The sequence below is a fragment of the Chroicocephalus ridibundus genome, chromosome 1, assembly GCF_963924245.1.
Source record: "Chroicocephalus ridibundus chromosome 1, bChrRid1.1, whole genome shotgun sequence".
NCBI lineage: Eukaryota > Metazoa > Chordata > Aves > Charadriiformes > Laridae > Chroicocephalus > Chroicocephalus ridibundus.
Genome location: NC_086284.1, coordinates 69408843 through 69433511, shown reverse-complemented (window position 1 = coordinate 69433511; position 24669 = coordinate 69408843). Strand labels below are relative to the sequence as shown.

The following is a 24669-nucleotide window of genomic DNA, read 5'->3' as shown; positions in this document are numbered from 1 at the left end:
AACCATGTGAGTCTTCAAGCTTGTTTTGTTTTGTTTATCTTCCAAGCCTCAGAAACCAAAGCAACCCTGAAGGTCAAAATGTCTAATAATTTACCTTTACACATGTCAAGTTTTACTTGTTCAAACAGAGAGTCCTGCTTACATAGGATATTTTGCAAATTGACAGATGCTGCTGGATGGTGTTAAGAGGTACCACGGGTTTCAGCTGAGCTGCAAGAGAACAGCCGTGCCAATTCTGACATAACCGTCTTACCATCACACACATCCTAGTTTTCTTGTAAGATCCAGGGTGTAGCATTATGTAGCAGTCAGCTGCAGTCATTGGGGTAATTTGGTCGTGGATGATCCATTGGCTTCTAGCTGAAAGTGACTTTAAGGAGGAAATTGGCGCTGGCTCGAGTTTCCTTAAAGGTGTTGCCTATTTTGTTTCCCCAGAGCGTTTCTCAGCTTCCCTATGGCAAAGCCCTCTACACGTATGAGGGAAAAGAGCCTGGCGACCTCAAGTTTAACAAGGGGGACATCATCATACTGCGACGGAAGGTGGACGAGAACTGGTACCACGGGGAGCTCAATGGGAACCACGGCTTCTTCCCCGCCAGCTACATCCAGTGTATCAAGCCCCTCCCGCAAGCTCCACCTCAGGGCAAAGCACTTTATGACTTTGAAATAAAGGATAAAGATCAAGACAAGGATTGCCTGACCTTCACCAAGGTAGGGGAATAATGTTTTTTTTTTTAAAAAGAAGAGTTTAGAAAGCTACTTCTGCAGGGACTGATGGGGCGTGTGAGATGCTGACAGCTGAGCCTGGAGCACAGTGGGACATCTGCCTGGCCTCCCTGGTCAGCTCTGCCCAGGGACACCCCATGCTCCATTTGTTTCTTTCAGCTGGTTTTTTGTATGAGAAAATTAAAGCCCCGGAGCTCAGGCAGGCTACTGGGGACAGGCTGATGGGGCTGAATTTCCTTTATTACGTGAGGCGTCCTCTCATGTAACGTGCTGAAGGACATTGACGTCTCCCAGCTTGTAAATCCTCTTCCCTGCAATGTCCCACATACCAGCCGTGCTGCAGGACTGGGTGGGCATAAAGCCTCCCCTGGGGGCAAGCCCTGTGTTAGCATCATTGGGAAATAGCTCCCATTTTGTCTAAAGGAGAAGCCAGTGATATAGCTCATGCCATGTACAGCAAGCCTGGTATAAAGCCAGCGAAACTCAACAAGTACAACTGGCTACACACTTTCTGAGAACATTTTTCTGTCTAAAAAGCATACATTTCCTCTGCATTGAAATGTTCTGCAAGAACGACTCAATTTCAGAAAAAATCTAATGGAAATGTGTCTTCTAATGTTCCCATTTGAATCAGATGTTACAATGTTTTAAAACGCCGTTCAGATTCAAAATGTATATTGCATCATACCGTATAGCAAATAGCAGCTGAAATACGCTATTGTCATATGTCACAGTATTTCCTATTTTAAGAACACAAAGACATTAAAAAGCAGACGTTTTTTAAAAAGTCTTTGTTTTCTTAAAACCAAAATGTTTAATAAAATCCATTTGGAATGAGAGAAAACTGAGATATTGTGATTTCCTTTGGATTTAAAAAGTCACGTTTTCCCTTTTTCCCCCACCTCCCCACCTGCTTTCTGTCTCCCCTTCCCCTCCCTCGCAATCTGTGTTGACCTTAGATGGGCTTCATGGATATCAAGAAACCCACAGTAAAATAAAGCATATCCCCTAATGTGAATTTATGGCACTGAATGCCATGGAGAACCTGTTCAATGTCATTTTCTGTTTTATTTCAGCTGTCTGTGGTTGTTATAGTATCACATAAAGTAATAACAGTTATGCTGGAAATGAATATGAAATAGATGATAAAAATATCCTTTGCTAGGATTTTACTGACCTCCTCTTTTGAGGCTACTTATTATAGCTGAATGAATTATTTGCAGCATATAATTTTCTCGCCGAATGTAACATCTTTTTCACTCGCGCAACTTTTCTCAGCAGAACGCAATTTCCTAGAATGTATCCTTCCTCATATTTATTTAACAAAAGATTTGTAAGCACTTTTGCTCCGTAGCAAGCAAAGTGTTTGATTGCAAACACTGCAAACCCTGCGACTACCCAGCCTCCCCGGAGCTGTGAATCTCTGCGAGAAATTGGGCTGCTTAGTGAGAAGCAGAAGCCATGCACAAACAGAAACTTAGCCAGAAATTACCGCTGAGATCCTATCAGTAAATATGTATTTGCTGGCGCGTTGTTTTCCTCACTGCTTGCCCGGAGGTACAATGGTGACTTTTCTGAGAAGCAGTCTTCCTCGGCCACTTAAGATATTCATTGCTTGCTTGATCTAAGAAACTTAATAGGTATGGTAGGCAGTTGTAGCCTTCTTTGTTAGAACAGGTCCTTGCCCAGACACTTTTGTATTTGATGTATTTGGTGCCATATATCAGTATACCTCCCTTACAATAACTGTCTTTGTATACTGATAGCTCTCATTTTCTCGGCTGTCCAATGTCATTCTCACATGGAGCATTTCTTTCTGCTGTATAGCTCGACTCTCAATCCCTCAATTTTCCTTTTTTTCACCCCTCGTGTTACTGTCTGCATCCTTTTATCCCTGATGACTGTGTTTTCCCCAAGGGGGTTTGGTTTCTCTTCTACTGCTATTTTCTTCTTTAGCTCCTTCTACTACATGCACTGTCACCTTGCAACTGTTTTTATGTCTTGCCTATTGTTCTCCCTGACAGTGAATAATCTATTTTTCATCTCAGGACTTTACCGTCGTGTTTTCATCAGTTTTCTCAATGCTAATTTTAGCTGTCACCTGCGCTGATGAAGGTTCCTGTTTAGCCCAGATTTGAGATCATCTGCTGATTCAGTCAGTTCCTCTGCACAGAGTCACGAGCCCTGCGTTGCCGTAGATGTGATTTGTCACTCGGAGCAATATTCATCATTTGAATGTCTCAGTTTGCATCTGAAGATGCTGGACCTGATCGCAATTTCATTTACGCTATTTGTTCTTTCCTCAGGTAGAGGGATTGCATTGGCATACCGTTTATACAAACTAATATAACCTCTTTGTGTCCTCCAATGCATTTAATGCTACCAAACACTGGTAGTTATATTTTCCTTATAAACATATAATTAAGAAGAGTTTTCCTCTGAAGAGAAACTACAAGAAGAGAAATCAAATATAGGGATCTTCTGTATCACTATGTTTTGTTGCTCTTTTGCTGGTCCTTGCTTTTTCACATCCCCTTTGTTACGATGCAGTCAGAATATCTGCCAGAGTAGTAAAAGAAAACAAAGGAAGGATATTTGAATTTTCCTCATACTAGGTTTTGGGTTTTTTTCAAAAGTAAAGCGTCCGGTTTTTCCAGAGGTGCACTGCAAGGAAGTGAAGTCTGCTTTACGCTGATCTTCCTGATCAGTGTTGCAGAAGGCTTCTGCCCTTTACCCATTTTCATCTCCTGTAGACACGACACTCTCCAGATAAAAGGCCAAAGATAAATAAAATACAATAACTTTGTATGTGTAAGTATAAAACTGTGAGGGACAGAGAAACCTCATTCGTGAGCATCCAGTGCCACAAACAAAGCTCCAACCTGTCACTCTCTTGCACCAAGTGGACTGCTTCCCCTAACTCATCCTCCCAAAGTAGTATAGGGCCTGCCACTGTTCCCTCCTCTGCAGTGGCTACAAGAAGATAAAGCATCACAGATCTGTGACTTAACATATTTTTCCTCAGTGTTTGGCAGTGATCAGCCAAATCAGTCAGTTAGCAGTTGTTTTGCTCTCTGTAACGACAGGGTCCATCCTTGCCTCAGCTTTGCGCCAGTTTAACTCCCGTAGCTTCAGAAGCGTTAATCCTGATGTTCACAAGCATGGTTGAAATCGCCATGTGGCCTACGGAGTCTCATTGCATGCCCTTGGGGTATACTCATTTAATTCAGCTTTCTAATGTCTCCTTATGTCATACCCCAGTTGAGCCTGGGTTCTTGCTGTCTCTGTATTAAAAAATAACCCATCCTCTCTTGGGTTATGTGCTCTCTGATACAAGCCTTGCGCAAGAGGGCTCTGCTCTCAGCTGTCGGGGTGCAAATCTGGAGTAATTGCGCTGTTGTCTATTTGTGTAGTTACTCCAGCCTTAGACCAAGTCCAGATTCAGCCCACACTTTTGTTTTGGTGTTTGACCACCCTTCGCATGCGTGAGTTCACCTGGCCCTTTGAAGGCTGAGTCCCAGTGGTAGGTGAGTCTCGAACCTGTCAAGGTAGCATCAACTATTTCAATGCTTTATTGCTTGTCGCATTTTTAATCTCTTCAACTATTTCCTTCATTTTCCAACGCTTTCGTTCCCAGCCCACAGCAGCATTTAACAAATGTTGTGCCAGTCTCGGAGCCGTCACATCCAATACTGGTTCCCAGCTGGGGAGTGGTATCCCAGCCCCTTCACGCTCAATTCCGGCAGCATTTGCTGTTGACAGAGGGACCGTCCCGGCGGTAGCCAGCGATTGGGATTCTTGTGCCAGCTGGCAAGTGTCGGCGGCGGGTGCACCAAGCACCGTGCGGTGCCATCCTGCCATCACTGAGATGTCCCCAGTGCTCTAGATGGAGTTGTTATCTCTGCAGAATAGCAAGCGCATCTGCTTTGTATTGCTTCGTTAATGGCCGTTAATGACTAGAGTAAAAATCAGGCTGTGAATCATGACTGTTATTGGACACAATTTTGTGCTGTTTTCTCAGCAAAAGGGTTCATTTCTCCATCAATCAGATTGCTTTTTATGTGATTTATCTTTGACTTCCTCTCTGATAATGGTTATAAACTGGAACTGCAGGTCCCACGTGCCTGTCGCAAGGCTGCCCGGTCCTGATGAATAGAGAGAGACTTGAGCAAGTAGGAGAGAGCAAATAATTAGAGACTTTAGCAACAGGCATAAAAGGAGCACAAGGTATCTTTGTCAAACTACAGTGGATACCATTGGCTTTTGAAATGAGATTTGAGGCTTGGATTCCTTTATGCTGCCTGGAAATCAATTTACTACATGCGAAACAGTGAAGTTCAGAAAGTTGAAGTGGTATGCCAAGAGATCTGTGGCTCTTTACTATTCATGATCCTTTTGGGAACCTTTCTAGGAATTTATAAGTAGCACGGCTATCCAACTAATTTAAGGTACTAAAATAGTTCATGTTGAAGCTTTCACCAGCCCAGTGTATAGAATGATGTCGTGGGCTGCGAATTCAAAGAAACTTTCTATTAATAAGGAATTTCAAAAGATGATTGGGGATTTGCTGTAATTCCTGGAGATTTTCAACACCCTTCTGAAAATGAATTCTGTAATGTAAAGCATTCTCAAGGATTTGCACGTTGCTCTCCCACAAAGATACACATTTTGAATGTCAGCATATCTTGGGATGTGCAGCTATCTGATTTTCTCATATATATATGACCACATTCTGCAGCCAGACCTGACAGAGCCAAACTGAGATCAGTGCGTGGAAAGGCTTCCAGATTTCATAGTAAAGTTAGAAGGGATCTTCAAAGGTCACTTGTTCCCTGCTCCATCCTTGAGCAGGATCAACGCAGGATAAACCTTTCCTGCTCCGTTCAACCTGCTCCAGGGATGGGGTTGCACAGTACTTCTAAAAAAATCTAATCCAGCGCTTCTGGGGTTTTACAGTTAAACATTTTTTTCTTAATTCCTTATCTTGTGTGTGTGTGTGTGTGTGTATATATATATATGTGCAAATATATATATACACCCATACATTTATACATGCATATGCATATGTATGCACGTACACACATAAGATTATATATATATATATACATAAACACATAGTGAAAGTGTAGATCCATCACATTTTGGGTTTTTAAAAAGTCTTTTAAGAAAATAGCTAAACAAATACAGAAAGTAGGAACACTCGTAACAGGTTCTTGAAGCGATGCAGTCTTTTATTTTCCTCATTTACCCCCTTTACCTAGATTTGAAATTTATGATAATTGGTCTTTTGTAAGAGCATGTGGAAACTTTGCAGAGATGTATTACTGTCAGCTCTTTACACAGATCAAAAATGTTCCGTGCAGACAGGGCTTTGGAAGGGAATGCTATCTGTTTCTTCAGGAAATTAAACGCACAAATTCTTTTTGCATCCTTCCAGCTGTAATAAATAGCTGAAGGACTCAGTCTGTGGCTGTTTCTCTGAGCTTTCCCCTAATGGATCATTCAGATGAATAATTCAAAGGAAATATTTAAACTATTTCGAAGTGCACGTGTTCAAAACGCACATGTTCAAAAACTGCAACGTACATGACATTCCTGTTCTGGTCATTTTCTATCAACGTGAATCCACGGTCTGAACATCCTGGATCAGGAATTTGCGGGTTTTTTTTCTGTGTGAGAAGTGTCTGCAAAAAACAAGCTCCCCTCGTCTCACCAGTTAACATAGATAACTTGTTACACAAGGGTGATAGACCATGTGCAGCTCTTTATTTCCACCACTCGCTTTAGGAAAATAAGTGAGAATGGCAGGGAACTGTCTCAGCTTTCTGGAAGCAGATTTGTTTGTTTGTTTTTTATAAATTTCTGCACAGGAACAGAGGAAGATGGGATGCCGTGAGAGAATGAATAGCATCTCGGCAAACTTCACTTCGCAGTTTCTCTCAGCCCACTCCTTTCCTCTGGCCGTAGAAGATGCGAGCGTCCAGGCGGTGCCCTGCAGAGAGGGCTGCCTTCCCCAGCCTTTGTAGCGAGCGGAGCTGGCTCAAGGCTGGGCTTAGTATGTCAGCCCCAGCAGAGAGACGTGGTAGCAGAAGTCCAAGTTGAGCAGCTCAGTCTGGGGAAACTCAGGGTTTAGTTCTGGTCACCTGGGCTTTTGTAATGACTGGTATGTGCTAGGTTTTAACTCTGTCAAAAGAAACTTTGAGCAGTATGAATCGTATTTGCACTTTGCTTAATATCCCGTTTTATAATCACAAAAAAAGTTCATCTTCAGTCAAGATTTTTGTAAGATTCCTTACATTAACTATAGCGTTAAAATGCCATTAGTTTTACAAAACAAACTTGTATGTAAACAGAAGTTGATCCATCAGTTGAATGCAACTTTATTACGTTATCCTTACCTTTTTACCTGCTTTGCACTTTCACCTCCTAATATTTTTTTTTTAAAAAGGAAAACTGACATTCCGTGCATTGGCAGCGTAGGCTAGTTGCTGAGCACCTTGTGCTTCTTGCTGGAAGTGTTTCCAGGACTACCTGTGCTCCTCTGATGCTTCCCTTTGAATTGTCTTCTGGAGGAACTAAGAGCCACGATGGGCTCTCAGATGCACAGGGGCAGCTTCATCCTAGAGAGTTTTCTCCTTTGGCTTAGAGGTGACCTCCTGGGTCAAACATTCTCCCTGTTCCTGCAATGAAGCCAGGAGTTACCTATTCCCAACCACTGTACCCAGGCCCTTGAAGATGATGGCAGCCAGCATGAGCTGCACCCATCTGCAAGGTGCTTCAATGTACTTTGGATGGGGTGCCTGGCATGGGACCCTGGGCCAGGATTCAGGGAACATTTTTACGTGACTTATGGCCTCTTCTGTGTACTCTCTCCCTAAGTTCTCAACTAAAAACTGGCCCCTTTCTCCTGAAAAAATCTGATAACGTATTTTGTGTATCTCTGATTTTAGGATGAAATTTTGACGGTCATCAGGAGGGTAGATGACAACTGGGCAGAAGGAATGCTGGGTGACAAGATTGGCATTTTCCCTATCCTCTATGTTGAGGTAAGTTCATAACAGGGGGTAGCGGGTGCTCCTCTTGGAGTCTCGTGGGGTTTTTTGTGCCCACAAGGGCAGGATAACCTTGAAAATTCTTAAATGAGAACGACAGATTATACTGAAATAACTGAAAAGGGAATTTTTTGGTTGCTGTCCCCGAAGGCATCGTGAGGATACACTCAGTTCAATTTAAAGTGGCCAGCAAAATGTATGTCCTGAACTGCTGTTGAAGGCTTACCTGTGTAGCATTTCTGGTGTAATCTCCACAATGTGTAGGGAAAACAGGGGAGGATGATTGCAGCCGGGGTATCTTGCACGCACCCGAGGAGAGGTGGGTGCTGCCTGCAGGTGGGGAGCAGTGTTGAGGGCTCAGCCATTCCCTGAAAGCACAGACCTTTGGAGAGGTGCTGTTGGTGTCCCCTGTCCCAGCAGGAGCTCGTGCAGCTCCACCTGTGTGCCCAAGGTCTCTCATTCCCTGTGCGCCAGACCCATCCTTGTCCTGAGCACCTTCCTGCGGTCATTGCCACAGGGGGCTTATTTCAGAGTAAACCACAGAATCACAGAATCGTTTGAGTTGGAAGGGACCTTAAAGCTCATCTCGTTCCAACACCCCTGCCATGGGCAGGGACACCTCCCACTAGACCAGGTAAATGCTGGGACCTCATGTCCTCCAAGCAGACCCGTTGTGCCACCTCTTCGCGTTGCTGCATCCTCCTGCTGGTGCTAATCCAGCTGGATGCCGCTCAGGAGAAGAGCTGCAGTGCGCAGTGATGGCCCGTGGTGACCCCGCTGGAGATGCTCCATGGCCCATGTGCCACATAGCGCCTTTGGGGGAGCTTTCCTCCTTCATGGGTGAACCAGGGGAGCAAAGAATGGATGGGCACCACAGGCATATGTATTTTTTCGAGGTGCTGCCAACTCTGCACCTGGTACTCAGAGCAGTACTGCCCTGACTCTGGTGCCGCTCTCCGGAGTGAAACGTCTCTTGTGCCTGCAGCGGACCCTCCCCTGCTGTGTGTGGCTCTGATGCCTGCCTCCGAAATTACTTCTCCAGATTTCTTAGTTAATGATTTGAGACAAAATAGAGACAATTAGTGCCTGACTACCTAATTATTAACTCCGACAATGACCAATTTGGAATAAACCATCATTAATATACATTGCATTCCCACAGTTGACAAGAACAATAATATTAAAACCAGAATGTGTAGGAGCCATTATTGGGAAACCAGCTGCCTCGCATAAGTTAATGACTAGTTTTCCTCTATTCTGAACGCGTAAGACATTTTCAGTTTTGTTGTGATTAAATGAGAAAGCTGTGTTTCTCCCAGATTTCATCTTTTTTCCCTTCTCTTTCTTGCCCCCGGGGAATGCTATGTTTCCATCCTGAACTTTCCTGCAGAAAGAGTGAATTGGGGACCTCTGCGCAGCCAGCCACCGTGTCACCCCACCACCTTTCCCCAGCTCTAGTTTCACTTGCAGGCTGTAAGTGCTTGCACTGCCTACAGACCAAACAGCATCCCGATCCCTCTCCCACCCCGAGGTATCTGTTCCCTAATTACTGCTCTGGTAGGGTGAAGGGTTCAAAGCCACAGAGGAGCAGCCTGTTGGGAACACATGCAATGTTGTCTCACTAATGTTCTCCAAGCACTATCACGTCCCGGGTGGCCACAGAGAAGCAAGAGGTAGCGCTGTGCAGAGTGAGAACAACAATTTTGGAAGTTTCTAAAGCGATGCAAACAGCCAGGCAACCAGCACCAAGGGAGAAGAATGCAAGTCGGAATATGTGTGTGCATATACTTTCATACACAGACACACAATATATATAAAATAAATACAACTTTATATACAATTATGCATATATTTGCATATATATGCACACATATATATATTTGTATAAATTTGGAATCTGGAGGCTTGAAAGGCCTTTTCCAATGAGATAGTTGGGTGACATGGGCATAATACTTGTGCCATGGTTTGTGAAGCCAAAGGGAAATGATCCTCCAGACAGAAACATCAGCCACCTATTTCTTCCACATCCTGGTGGACGGAGGTCTTGTTCTGAATATGAGATGAGCTTATGCAACTGTTGGAGTTATACAATTATGTTGCTGTTGCCAGCTTCACATGTTACTTCACATTAAAAATTAAGAGGAATCAGCAAGCCAAATCCCAAAGAAGTTCTGAAAATCTCGGTGCCAATGTTTATAAAATAAACCCATTAAACAAGTAGTACTTGATTCTAAAAACACTCCTTGAGTCTGTCCAAGTCCATTAAGCGGTTTTCAAAATCTTGGCAAAATGTGCAGAATAAGCAAAGCTTAACTCTCACAGTAGCCTTCCACTTGTGTGAGCCGATGGTCGATGTGCGTGGGATTTCACATGGCATCCAAAGCCCTGCACTCTGGATGGAGCGAATTCCAGCCTGGAGCCCGTCTTTAAGGGCAGGCACTAATGTCCCCAGCTGTTCCCACGGCCCAAGCAAGAGCTCTTACCCTTGCTACAGCAGCCAGAGCGTTAGGAAACAAGCCGGTCACTTCAAGGATCTTAGAGCTGAGCATGCCAGAGCTACAAACAGGGAATAGAATCCCTTTTGGTGGGAGCTGGTCCTGGCGATGTTCTGCCATGCCCCTGACATGGATGCTTGCAAGAAAGGCTTTTTGCAAGTGCTCTGTTACAAAGGGCTTGCACACACGGACCGCAGCGGGGTGGGAAGGAGGGGTGTACCACAGCCCCGCTGGGCCGTCGGCAAATTCCTCATCAGGACCCCAGAGGCCTCCCAGAGCTTGGGCTTGTCAGCCGGCCCAATGTCTCCCTAGGCTCCTTCGTTTTCTTTCCACCCTGTGCTTACTGAATTTGAGAGTGGTCCACTTCTCTAAGGGAAGCCTGGGAGGGCAACTTTTAGAGCCAGACTGTGGTGTCACAAAGCAGTGGCACAAAAAACTAGCCGAAGACATCAAAATATATCTGCTCCCTGCAGTGTTGTAGAAAGTCTGTGTCTCAGCATTATGAGCCATATAAGTGTAACGTGACATGGATTTTATGCTTTATTCCCTACAAGTGTCCAGCAAGGGTGCTTGCACACCTGCTGTGTCTGACAGCTCTCTGCAGAGAGGCTTTTTCCTGTCCCAGCCTCAGAGAAGCTACAATCATATAGGGAATAAATACTTGCAGCTCACAATGGTGACTTTTACAGAATGAGTCACGCACAGTATGTTCTGTCAGGTAGAGTTTGCACTATTTTTTTTTTCTTATTTTGTTGCTGTCCTTCGTCTCCAGTAGAAGTCATTTGGGCTGATAATTTATGTTTTAATTTGTCTACAGAAAAAACACAACATAATCAAATAGATTCTCAAGGTGCCTTCTCTCCTGAAATAAACATCTTATTAATAATCCGTATGGTTTGAAGTCATATTCTTGCTGGGAGGAGTTCTGGACCTGCAAGGAATTCAAAGTCCTAACTAAATTTATTTTACTGTCTTCAAGCTAGCTCCTTCATTCTTAATAACTGCTGTTATTGTCTGTGTTTGGAAGTTGTAAGTGTTGTGCTACTATGTGTAAAATTGAGAATAATGAAGAATAAAGTGTGTCCTAATAGATTTAAGTGTCTGGGAATGAAATCTGAGGGCAATGGTGTGCCGAGCATCGGAGGGACACATCCTGCTTCGGCAGGCAGGAACTGGAAATTCATAAAGCTGAGCTGTTAGACCAAAATTTCTGACTGCAGCCCCCGATGCAAAGAAGTATTGACCGAGATCAAGAAGCCTTACGAGTCAATGGTAGAGCAAGGCAATTATGTTGAGCGCTACTGTGACTGTAATATCAGCAAATTACAATTGATGAAGTGCCAGCCCATTGTTATAATGTTTTATGGCAGCAGGGACACTGAAAGCTGTGATTAAGTAATATTAGGAGTTTTAAAATTCTTTTTACAGAGCAGTGAAGCAGGGTAATGGGTATCTTCTCCTGTTCTTCACAGTCAAAAAGAGAAAAAGGTGGAAAGGAGGTCTAGGAGAAAGAGGGAGGAGGAGAATGGGCAGAACTGGTGGTTTCGGTGCCCTGCAGCATCGATCCACAGGACTCCCCGGAGACCCAGGGGAAAAGAATTCTTGCAAGTCAGTGTTTAAAAAGAGTTCAGCCAAAAACGAAAAAAATAAAATAAAAGCCAAAGCCAAATGCATTTCTTAAAGAAAACAATGATTTTTCATTCCAAAATTAGCTTTGCAGAGCAGAGCACCGCATTTAACGATTTTGTGCTGTGCCACTGGATCTACCAATCATCCTAAAACAGCTTAACCCGTGCAGCGGAACCTGAGCGCATTTACCAGGATCCCAGCTGTGGTCGTTGAATAGTGTCACAGAGACCCATCTTCCCAGCAGAATTTGTCCATAACTGTATAACTATGTACTTTGCTGAGGGTAACCTTGCAGATAATGCAAATGGTTGGGGGGGGGGGGGGAGGTAGGGGGGCGGGGGGGGGTGTGTGTGTTCAGTTAATCTGAAGATGTGGAGGTTTCCAGGAGGAGATGGGGGGGAACCACCCTGAAGAGAGCAAAGCCTTTCCCATAGCCCAGCCTATAGACCTGCTTGACTTTGGGGTTCTTCGGCATTTTCCTGGTGGTGCGGCCTCCAGTCTGCCATTCGATCTGGATAGCAGATTTTGTACTTTTTTTCGCTATATGCAGATTCCCATCTTAGCCATTTCCAAATAGCCTGGTGTCCCCAGTGTCTGTCATCACAGCTACATTCTTGAAAACTCAGATGTGTGTGTGCGTGTATTTGTAGCTCTACTAGATGTTTTGACCATTTTCAACAACATCAACACATAATTCTTGCCCTGTCTGCTTCTTGTCCATGTTTTCTCTCTCCTCAATCTGTTTGATTCCTCCCTTCAGCTGCAGGACAGATGGGTCCCATAGGGATGGGACTCTCATAATGAATTCAACCTTGATGTCTGACCCGTCATTTATATATGTGTGGTCTCTGTGGCAACATACTCTGTACCTTTCAGAGTATCCTTTATGAAATCCTTCCAAAAAAAAAAAAAGGATCATTAGACAGTCATTAGATAACAATGTTTATTTGGTGCCTTTTCCAAAAAAGAACATATGAGCTCTGTTTTTAAGGACTGTCAAAATGGTTCATTTAAGCCTTGCTGGTATCATTTAATGCTAATAAAAATGGAGGCTTTTGAAAGGTGGGTAGGAAACTAATGTAGATGATTTTAGAAAAGCTGACTTACTAAATCTCAGAGGAGCAAATTCATCCCAGTAGTAAGTAGGTGTAACACTAATGAGTTAAGAATTATACCCATTAACATTAGAATTGATTTTTTTCTGTTCTCTCTCCTTTTGTGTGTCAGATTAAAATGGAATAAGAACCTTGTAAAGCTGACAATAATGTAATCTCTAAGAGGTGTTCAGCCAATTTCTGTTGAAAAGCTTTATTGATATGCATTTTCAAATTTTGTAATTACATTGTTTTAAGACTTTCATTCCTGCACCTTCGTAGTTTTTAAAAAGTTGATCCTACTTGTTTTCCTCTTGCATAGAATATTGTAGAATATTCCAAGATACTTTTTGGTATCAGATTTCTACGTGAATGGAGTACAAAATACAGTTCCCATGTTTCAAATTGAAACTAAAACGTGCACAATTTGTGTTGTAGGCTGCAAGAGGGACCTCAGCAAGAACCTATACACCTACTACTACTTTCACATCAATCCATGAATAAAAATTATTGATTTAAAGTACTGTTACGCGCACACAAAGTAAAATAATTTAAAGAACTTCAAATAACTATGATGTCAATCAGGAAAACTAAGAGTATTAGCAGTCAGAAGGGAGAAGATTGAACATACAATATATAATTATATATACACATTATTTTGAATCTGTGGCCCATCTTTTCTGCATAACAGCTCAATTTCTTATTTTCTGTTTTGCTTATATAAATAAAGAACCTTTTGATCTTTGATTTAATTTCTTACGTAAAATGTAAATTAGCATGACTTTGGGCAAAAAAATTTTTTTTAAAATTTTGAGTGACTTATTTTAAGTTTTCTGTTAATTTCTAGCATCCTTCATGAGGTGATCGTTCATGCAGGTTCTGTAAGACTTTCCTCCGTCTTCAGGATACGAAATTGAGCTGCATTGACACCTTTTGACTTAAATGCCAGGTTTTCCCGCCATGTTAGATTAGCTGAGCTCCTCGGCTCCGTAGACCTTTTCTAATCACTCACTCCCTCAGGCTGTTTGTGGACAAGTCAATGCAGAATTGCTTTCTGGTTTCTGCATCAGGGAGCGCGTTCCTCCAAAGTTCATCTCGGGTGGGCGCCGCAGAGGGGAAGCCTGCATACAGAGGTAGGTGGGAGCGCTGTCACATTTGAGTCATCCTCCAGCCCAGACAGTCATGAGACCTGTGGTGAGCCGCAGGGAGAGCCAGAGTGTAAATTTAGACATAGCCGTAGGTTGTGAAAATTTGCCTTTGGGGAACTGACAGTTTTAGTTACAGGTCTTCTCTTGCTTGTCCTCCTGCCTGCTTTCCCACGAATGAACTCATAATTAAGTTATTCAGATTTATATGTTATGACTAATCTTTCTATTAATCGAAACCACATCCAAACTGTTATCACCTCTTATTATTTCAGGGACTGTTCAACCAGAAATTGGCCAGCTGTCATATTCAGGAATATCTTCCCCGCCCACCCCCCATTATGAGTAACAACTGAATTTCCTAGATTTTATTTTGTAAAAGTAACTCTCTAGGGTTATTTATCAAAGGTTTCCAGCCCAGCCAGCTTAAGCACAGAACCTTGGCAAATAAACCCATCTCCTGAGTCTTCCAAAAGCATATATAGAATTTTCATATCTGTATGAGGCATTTTTGACGCACTGCCTCCTAGGTGCCAAAAATTGAAGTGCAAGTTAGGTACCTTAGTAAGATGGACTGACAAGACTTTGATCTCTAGCCACAATCCACTCAAGGACTTCCAGCACTTCCCCTGCAAAATCTTGTTGGTCATCCTTCCCAGTACAAACTGACTGGGGACTCACCTGCTTTTTGCACATGCTGCCACTTCCCCATGCTATCAGCACATGGCCCTTCCCTTTGCATCCAACTCTCCTGAGCTATGCTTGTGCTTGAATACATGTTTTCCAGCCCTGGGTGCAATTCTGCCTCATTTCTGTTATTTCTGTGCTGTTTTGGGTTCTGCCTCAAAATTGATGTTCTCTTGTTATGGTGCTGGGGCTGCTTTCTTACAAAACAAGCACTAGTGATGAACCCCCAATTTCTCTGGACAGAGAGAACAAAATGTCTTCGCAAACTGTTGCATCTTGCTTGATATTTTCATCCATTTTAGTGTTTTATTTCTTTTTACTGTCCTTTCATCTTTTTTTATTCCACTCTTTTAAATGTCTAAATTTGCAGTTGGATGGTGAGTGAAGAGACACATCTGCTGATGTGCAATCCTTCTGGCGGGTCACACCAAGAAGCAGCAGCAGCAACAGGACAGCGGTTCTGCCCCCAGTAGCGCTTTTGAACTGGGAAATACTCTTCCAAATCCTTCACAAGAGCTTGCAGGTCTCTAGGTACAGTTCATCTGACCAACAGCAGTTAGATCTCTACATCTGACCTAACTGTCTGGATTCCCCCTTACCATCAAGAGGACGACCAGGTGCTCGTAGGGAGATGAATAGGCATTGCTGCTTAAGGGAGACATCTAAAACATGTCAGATGAGCCTACCTGTAGAAGAGCCTGTTTCTTTTCATTGATTACGAGGGGAAGGCAGGGCTGCCAGCTCCAGCCTCAGGGAGGGGGAACTACTCCTTGCCTTCTGTGGTGGCTCAGACTGTGAGTCTGTGCTCTGCATGGTGTGAAGGCCCACAATGCTCATTGCACATATAACCTGCCATTTCACCATCAAAAAATATCTATGTTCAAGTCAGTTCTTTGATGTTACAGGCAATATTTATCAATTTCCAAAAGTACCTGTCTGTCATCTACCTGTCAATGTTTGTTCTGATTTTGTTAGGGAACCTTAAAACTGCTGTGTCTTTCAGAAGCAACAAGGTGCCCTGAATGAATAAGCTTTTGGCAATGCTTAGGCACGTACAGCAAATCTTGGGGAGGCTTAGCTGCACTTGTTACTACCCATTACTTCTTTGATCTGCTCCTGGGATAGCTGAGGCCTGCCATGGGTGTTGAGGAAGTCTCTTCCACACAAAAAAAGAAAGTAGATGTTCATGTGGTTCTGCAATGTTTCTAGTGGAAAAATACCTCAGGCAAAGCATCGGTCCCTTGGCCTTTTATCTATTTAGAAGGACCAATTAAATAAATAGCACATTACTTAGGACTAGCTTTTGCCTGTGAGATTGACAACAAACATTCTGGACTTCCCAGCAGAGCTCAGCATCCTCATAGCACTCAACCATCGGAGTGAAATGTTTCAGCAACTGCGCAGTTGTTGAAGTCCAAGGGCTAGAAATTAGCATTCCCCATTGAGCGTAGCCACTATCCCAGGGCCCTGGGGCAGCTCTAGAGCACATCATCAGTAATCTGCTCTCTCTAGAGGAGGCAGGAGAACAGGGCTTTTGTCTTTTCCAGCCATTGATCACCTCTGACAGCTTCTAAAGATTGCTTCAGCAGTGCTGAATTCCTGGGATCTTTTTCCTTTTGAAAAGAAAGTATCTTTCCGTCTCACTTACCTAGAGCTAATGCATGAATGTATATTAAGAAGCTATATGTCAACAGATACACGATTTATCTAGCAGTTAATTAAAAATAAAATCCTAGAGGATTTCATTATTTCTCACACAGGCATTCTTTATTTTGTTTCCTGGTGTCCTTGTTAGTCTATGCTGCACATCTTAATTAGTTTCCTTCTTGGGGACCTTTCCTGGTGCTGTAAAACTCCAAGAGTGGAGATCTTCAATCCAAATGTAGCCACGGAGGGAAGGTGCGAGGACTTTGGGAGATGCCCCTGGCAAACTGGCTGTCTTCTCTGCCCCTTTGCTGTCGGTCACAGCCATCCGAGCGGAGAGTAAAATGTTTCCATGCGTGAGTCACAGTCCTGGTGCTGGGAGTGACAAAGAAAAGTGAGTCCAGTATTAAAATCCCAGCCTGTGAAAGGAGCTGGAGGAGGTGGAAGCACATGTTATCCTTTGCTATGCCTGTGGTGGGTGGGATGACCTCCATTGGAGGGACAGGATGGACAGTTGATGTCAGGGACGCTGTGAATTATTTGATGGGGGGTGCCTGTTACATCCTCCTCTAGTTTCTGTTTTCAGAAGATGTTACATAAATATTATTCTGCCATGGTGAAGAGTCACAAAACATGGATAAGGTTGATTGTTTAAGCTCTCAAAGAGGAGTAATTTAAAGAAATAGTTTCTTGAAATTTCAAACAAATAGTTTCCTGATAGGGTGAAGCTATGAACTGGTTTTACCTCTTTCCTTATTGTGGCAGCCCCTGGAACGGTCAAACTGTCTTTATTCTAGGCACAAAGAGACCCGGGAGTGCATGTATGTGCTGAATGCATGCTTCAAACAACAAAAATAACATGTGAAGTTGATTTTTAGCCTAAAAATGTCATTAGCTATGCCAAAACCAGATGTTTGAGTTAAGTCTCAAATCCCATAACATTTTGTTAGGTGTTAGAGCTGAACATTGAGAAAACCAAGTTCAAAAGGCTAGAGGAGGAATCAGTACAAGCAAATTAAAAACAAAAATCAGAAACAGAGGGAAATAGTTAGAATTAATTTGGGGATCTCCATCTTTTCCAGATTTTCTCTAGAACACACAGGCTTCTTGAAGGCTCACCCTTTTGTGTTTAGTCTACCCTGTAGACGAAATTACATACATCCTTGGTTTTGCTTACTTTGTTCTTTTACAAAGTAAATCAACCATAGTTTATTTTATGTTCTGTTGCGCCATTTTTGGGTGTGATACTGGTGTTATTTTATTCTGACAAAAGCAAGGGCTGCTGCTTTTGCCTCATCTGTGACAACACTTTCCTTCTGCCTTCCTTGTTTCAGGATTACCGGACATGTGTTTGCATGCTGAGATGGATCTGGGGACTCACCCTGTTGAAAGCTACTCATTTAAGTTGTCGTTGCTTTTTTGCTTTCCAGTCATATCTGTTCCGTCATCCCATTTCCTGCATAGCCACATGAACATGCTGATACAGGGCAGAAAGTGGGAAAATGGGAAAGGGGGACATGTGGCAACTCACACTCACTGCAGGAAAACATGACCAGGGCAGCAACCCTCACCCGCAGATACTCTGCAGGCGATGCTGCTGTTGAACTGCACTCCAAGCCATTCACATCAAAATCATGAGGTGAGGAACGTGGGGCTTTGTGTAAGCAACCTCCTCTACCTCCTGGTTGTCCCTCAATTTATGTAATTATTTTATTAAGTTATAATTTTATGACAAAGCAGCACTAGGTACTCCATAAACAAGGTTAATAATATTAGCCTTGGTTTTAAATAAGGCTGGAGGGAGTGTCCTGCTCTAAGTCTAACTTTGAAGTCTTCTGATCTGTTTAGACACAATTGAATCAATTTGACAGGAAATTTCATGAGAGAGGTTTCCATAATACAATTTTTCCATAACAGAATTTTTCTGGAAACCTTGGAACAAAGCAGGAGAGGCGCCAGAACATTCAGGCAGTGGTCACGCTGGACTCATGCTGGAGATATTCTCCTCTTGCCCTGTGGCTAAAGGGATGGCACTGAAGGAAGAGGCAACTCTGCCTTGTGTTACTGTTTCTCGAGAAGAAAGGAACCCTGCAGAAGGAGGGAGAGCACTACTGGTTCAAGCCCTGTGTGGCTTGAGGATGGTGGGGAAAGTAAAGCATGGTGGCAAGTTTCTTGATGGTGATCTCCTTGATCCCTTTTCTCTAATCTGCTTCTACGTCAGCAGATGAATAAGGAATTTACAGGCATGTTTTCCTGTTGTGTCTTTTTTCTTCCCTTTTCCTAGCCCAGGAGGAAGGACAGTGTGTCTTCCCTTTGAGGGCAGAAATAATGGCCTCAGCATCTTCTCTCCTTGCTGCAGCCTAGTGCTTAGAGAGGCTTGCGTTTTCCCAGCCAAAACCTTTTCCTTCAATAGGTACCTTGCTCAGGAGAGAGAAGTGCGGTTGAATTGATTTGGTGGGTGCCTGTTTTTCCTCTTTCTGTGTGTATAAATTATTGGGGTGGAAGGAGGGCTATAGAGATGATTGATACCCCATTCCTGGCAGTCCCACAGGCCATGACAAGGTCTGGCAGCTCTTGTTGCTGGCACTGAGCTTCTCTGCCTCGTAGCAGCTGGGGGGCTGTCATGGTTTAACCCTGGCTGGTTACTGCTTTGGGCCACGCTCTGTCTCGAGCACAAGGTTTTGTCATATGGGGGTCCCTGCGGGCACAGCAGCGCTCCTGAGGGCTGAGTTTAAGGTCATAGCAAAGGCAGCTGCACACCACTCCAGCGACACATATGTCTGCTTTTGCATAGAGCAACTCTCACTCAACACATACCTGAGGTTTCAGTGCAGTACGCAGTCAGAATTAAGTGTGTTACTCTTCCTATTTGGTCACTGGTTAAGGAGAGATCAATGTACTTTCATGGCAAGTAATAAAGACATTGCCAGTGGGAATCACATCCGCATGCCTGGCTCCAATCATCCATGTGGCTGGCAGTCCTATGTAATCTTTGTCCAACCTGATTGCTGAGCATACACAAAGATCAAACCCTCGTCATCTCATATTCTGATTATGGCTATACCCTTTGTGCATCCTTAACAAATGCAGACCTGCCTGATTCATGACCATCCAGACTGCTCATCTGCTGCCACTTCTTTCTTTCTCTCCGAAACCCTTTTCTGTCCTGTAGAGCCCATGCAACTTGCCCTTACTTGCAAACCTTTGATTACTCATTTCTCTCTCTACCTATCATCTTTTATTTACTACTGAAAGATCAACCCTTGGTTTTGATCAGCCAGTGATGCCAATCACTCTGTCATTTTTTTCAAATTCTCGGTTTCTTCCATAGTGCTCTTCTCTTCACTGTTGTGACAAATGCTTCAAAAACATCCAGACATCTGCATCAGCATTGCTACTCCAGACTCCTCTATAAAATTGTTCTTGGCTGTGATGCCTACAGAAGATTAACGGTGTGCAAAATCCTGTGTCCATCTTGCTGATAAAGCTATCTTATTGTATATTTTGTCTATATCTATATTGTTTCTTGTCCTCCTCTTAAGTTGTACTCTCTTTGGGCCAAGAGCTGTCTTGTTGCTCTATGTTTACGTAGTATTTCTCACAATGGAGTTCTGATCCGTAGTGGGAGTTCTTCAGCATTTAATGGCAAGAATAATAAAAGTATTAATAACAAATGTCTCTGTGTGACTGCATCACATGGTGTGGTCACAGTTTGCAAAAATTCAGTTTCCTCAGGACAACTTGTCTCTCTGCCTACAGAATGTAGGTGCAACCCAGGGCAGTCCATTTTCAGAAAGGAATGTGTTAGGAAAATATTTGAGCTTGAGTAATTCCACAAACAGAAAAAAAAACAACCCAGCACTTTCAGAAAGATTTCCTACTGTGCAGATTTTTTGCTAGCCCATTAATTTTGCCATCTCGGAACTCAAACAGCATGGCCCAGAGCAGTGGTTTTCCAAATTCCTTCCAGTTGTAGCATACTAACATAAACAGCATTTGCATATGGATGTCATAAAAGTGACTAATGCCGGCAATCATCGTACTTTATTGCAGTAATGTGACACATGTGCCTGAGCATCCTAAGAGATCTGCTCAAAGCTCATTGGCGCTGAAGAAATGGCACACCTCTTATCTCGGAGTGACACCCGTGGCAGAGCAGGCTTTGACAGAAACCAGCACGTGAATCCAGCTTTAGATGAGCCTACGAGAGGGAAGGGTACTAGCTGCTTCACTGCATGACTCAACAGCGCTGGGTACGTGTCCTTTACCCTAAACCAGAAATCAAACTCAGGAAGTTGAACAAATAGCATTTTCCAGTTTGATAGCCGGAAAGTTCAATGAACCCCTTGACTGCAGCTGTTGGCAAGTCGGTGGAGAGACATCTGACTCCGACCTCGGCCTTGTACCCAATCATATTTTAACATCTCAGATTCTCCAAAGAAGGCTGCAAACAGTTCCTCTAGGCGAGGGGCAGTCAGTCATGCCGTGAGCGCGAGGCTGAATGCTGCCATTTTCAGTCAAGAATTTGTGGAGTCGAGGGAATTTGTCACAGTTCAGCCTTGTCAGATTTTTCTTCCACGAGATGAGGGGGGAGGGTTGTGAACCCAATTACATCATCATATAGCACAGAAAACACACTTTCATATCTTACAGACTGGCTTTCAGAGCCTTCAGTTACTGGTCAGGCTTCCTACACTACTGAGATGCGCATGACTATGCCATGAGCAACAGCCGCTGCTTCCTCATGCCGTCCCAATCTGTTGTCTACCTTTTAACAAATATGACAGCACCTTTTAACAAATACGACAGAAGTATAAAGGTCTCCCAGGTAAGAGAACCTCATGTAAAAATTGTTTAAAAATAACTCATCGTTGCATAGAGTGAAGAAGGATGCAAAGAGGGAAAAGAGAGCTGTGCTGTTGTACCAGGCATCAGCACGTTTATGTGGGCAGGAGGCACTTTAAATGCCCAGGTAATTTCCAGCAGAGTTTACAGCATAGTAGCCACAGGGAAACTACGAGACACAAACTCAGGCTGGCAAGTGAGGTCTCTCTCAGAACACAAGAAGGTGGGCCTCCCTGTCACACAGATGATCCATGTATCCTGATTTGATGCTGCCTGTCACAAACATGGACAGTTCATCTGCCATTTCAGAGAAACACCCCAGAGCTGTCCCTAAAGAGTGGTCAGGCACTCAGGTAAAACAGCAGCACATCCTTGTCCTCACCCATATTTTCACCCCGTCTGGCAAATAGTGAAACCGAAGCCTGGGCACAGCTCTCCAGTGATGCAGCAGCTTTCGTGACGTGTGGCTGACATCCTTTAATGTTGGCTGCTCCCAGTAAAACACGCAGTGAGACCCCCGGAGCTGGTGCTGCAACTCTCCACCACAACCAGCAGCCCTGCTTTGTAGCCAGCTGTAGAAGGAGCTCCATGCACACAATATCTAACTGTACAGCCCCATGGGACGTTGCTCTATTGCAAATGCCCTGTACCACATCCAGCAATCCTTCTCTGTCTTGTATCTGGGAAGCAGGAGCCAGAAGAATACGTAGTCAAAAATTTCTCTTTCCTATATATAGCACACACAGGGCAAAGGCTGTTTATCACAGCCCTTTAGTACTAATGTCTGCTTGAAGTGTGTATACCTTGGTTTCTTTTACAAGCAATTGAACCAAAGCATTTTCTTGGCATTTGCTTTCATTCTTCATTTCACTGCTTTGTCAGAGGTAGAGACAGCAGTACATTTATTTGTGTGCGATTCCCCACAGGTAATCTTCAGTTGCAGCACATAAAACTTAATTTTCCCCAATTGCACCAGATTTCTTTTTCTACACAAAGTTGTAAATCACAGCAACAAAGGCTCCTTGCTTGCTCAGTGTAGGCAAAGCCTTGCAGTACTTGAAAAATTACTGTGGCTCTCCCATGTGCTCCCTGTGCTGCGATTCCAAGAGCTTCCAAGAGCTTCACAGATTTATCCAACTTCATGCTTTCTGCAGATAACACTGATGATGTGATGTGTGTAGGCCTTTTTCTCATTGTTCACCAGAACACTTTTGTTATCAAATTCAGAAAGGACTTCAGCAAATATATGTATTTTCTTTCTTTCATCCCTATCCTTTATCAAATTCAGTTGGAAGCAAGTGTTTTCCTAAAAAAAGACATGTTATTGTTGCTTCCTTTATGCAATTGTGAACACTAAAAAAACCCCAATACTTTCAAGAACAATATTTCCAGGAACAAATTTCAGAAAATGAGCAAAAGGGCATGATGTTGTGTCTGGTAGCATGTGTGCACAGTGCAACTATCAAGAAGACAGGGGTCCACACAACAACGTGAGCATGATATTGCCTGCTTCACAATCCAGTTTATAATTACTTGGGGTCACACAGCATAACTGGGAAGCCGTTTGCTTTGAGACTTCCAAGCTTGATGTGTGCATTGACTCTGAAGAGATCCTCTGCTTTGGTGGTGTTTGACTTGTCAGTTTTCACTTAATTCAAAATTTCGTAGGTATTGTTGATCACCCAATTAAACAATAGCACCAGGAGCCTTGTGGAACATTAAAGAAGGAAGTAGAAAGTTGCCAGAAAACTCTGAAAACATGAGCCTTGGCTCTTTTTAAGGCATATAGGCTCTGCAGATAGTGCTTAGAGGTCACTAGTGATGCACACAACTATGATCCAGGAACCAGTATCTTTCCTAGCCCATGCTGAAGTTTTGAGGTCCAGCTGGTTCAAAGTGAAGGCATTTCTATATTTCAGCAAAAAGCTGCTTCGGAGGGCTTCCCTTCCTTGCAGTAATGGCAGCAATGGTAAAGGGCTCATACAGCTGCCAGCTGTCAACAAGGCATTAGGACTACATCTGAACTGCTTCTGAAAGCCTCCTGAGTCCATCTTGCTCTGCTGTCCAGGCTGCTGCCCAGCATAAGGCTGCCATTTCTGCCAGCACTAGCATCTTCTGTGACTGTGCAGGTGGGCACCTGGGAGAGTCACAGGCATTTTCCGTTTAACAAGAACAAGAGTGGGGGAGACTCAGCATAGCCAGAAAGCTGGTGGTTTTCTATTAGGAAAGTGGGAGTGTTGTTTCAGGTCTCCTGTGGCTGTTCCTCCATGAGGCACTTTGAGCCAGGAGCCCAGGTGCCTGGGTGAACTCCCAAATCACTGTAGCCGTGGTCATTTCTACATCTTAGCTGAGAAACATCATCTAAGAAATGGTTTCCTGATGGACATCTTGTCAAAACCAGCATGTTCCTGTGAAGTACTTAAGTTCTGATGAGTTTTGGGTTTTGATGAAAAAATAATTTTGTCAGTAAACTCCTCACAAACTCAAACAGGGACTCTTCTGGTACTGAAATTGGTGCCAGATGGGCACCAGTCCTTCCACCGTTGAAGGCAGCTGGAGTTTTGCCACTGACTTCAAAGGAATTAGGATCAAGCCCATGAATTCATGACTGCACTTCTTATTTAGCTTTCTGAATAATTTATAAGTAAAAATAGGCTGGATTCTCCCACTCTTTCTGATGTTGAGTAAAGCTGTATTTGGTTACATTTCTTGCTTTCAAAGGAGCTGTGGTGCAGTCATGAGCATCTCATTATGAAAAAGGGTGTCCATAGAGGACAGATAGGAAGAAAAGAGAAGGAAATCCTCAGGCACATTGAAGATGCACAACAGATCTGAGATTCAAAGATGACAGATCAGAGCAATATAGTCCTCATGCTTGGAGCTGAAGGCTAGATAGCTGGAATTGTTTCAGGCAGTGGAGAGGGATGCAGAAAGCATACTTCTTTTTGGTGAATTCATCTATTTTTAATACCATTGCATTTAGTTTTATTTTCTTTCTTCTCAGCGATTTGGACATTAGTTTGCATAAGGTTACTAGCTGCACTTTGCTCCTGAGCAGACTCTGCAGCAGACTGCGCATTTTTCTGGGGTTCACCAAGCCATGTGTTTGTTCTCCATCACTGTGAACCATTTTCCATCTTAAAATTGTTCGGAAAAAAGGGAAAGAAAAAAAATATTCCCAGTTCACCACCCAAGGCTTAGTGTTTACTTGTGCTGCACGCATCATTTATTTTCATTCTGCAAGATCATGATGACATGCTCGTCCAAGCACATGCTGTTCTAATATGCTACATTCCTTCGGCCTCTCAGTGCGTTAGAAGTGACATTGCTGCTAAATGAGAAAGATCTTGTA

The 24669-nt window shown here is 43.4% G+C and overlaps 1 protein-coding gene across 1 annotated transcript in view; it reads left to right on the top strand.

Moving 5' to 3' along the window:
* The window catches only part of SH3RF3 (SH3 domain containing ring finger 3), a 251417-nt gene that overhangs the window by 157761 nt on the left and 68987 nt on the right, over nt 1-24669 (top strand). Inside the window, exons 2-3 of the mRNA XM_063338544.1 lie at nt 436-711; nt 7677-7772. Of these exons, the coding sequence (XP_063194614.1) occupies nt 436-711; nt 7677-7772 (372 nt within the window). The remainder of the gene's footprint in view (nt 1-435; nt 712-7676; nt 7773-24669) is intronic.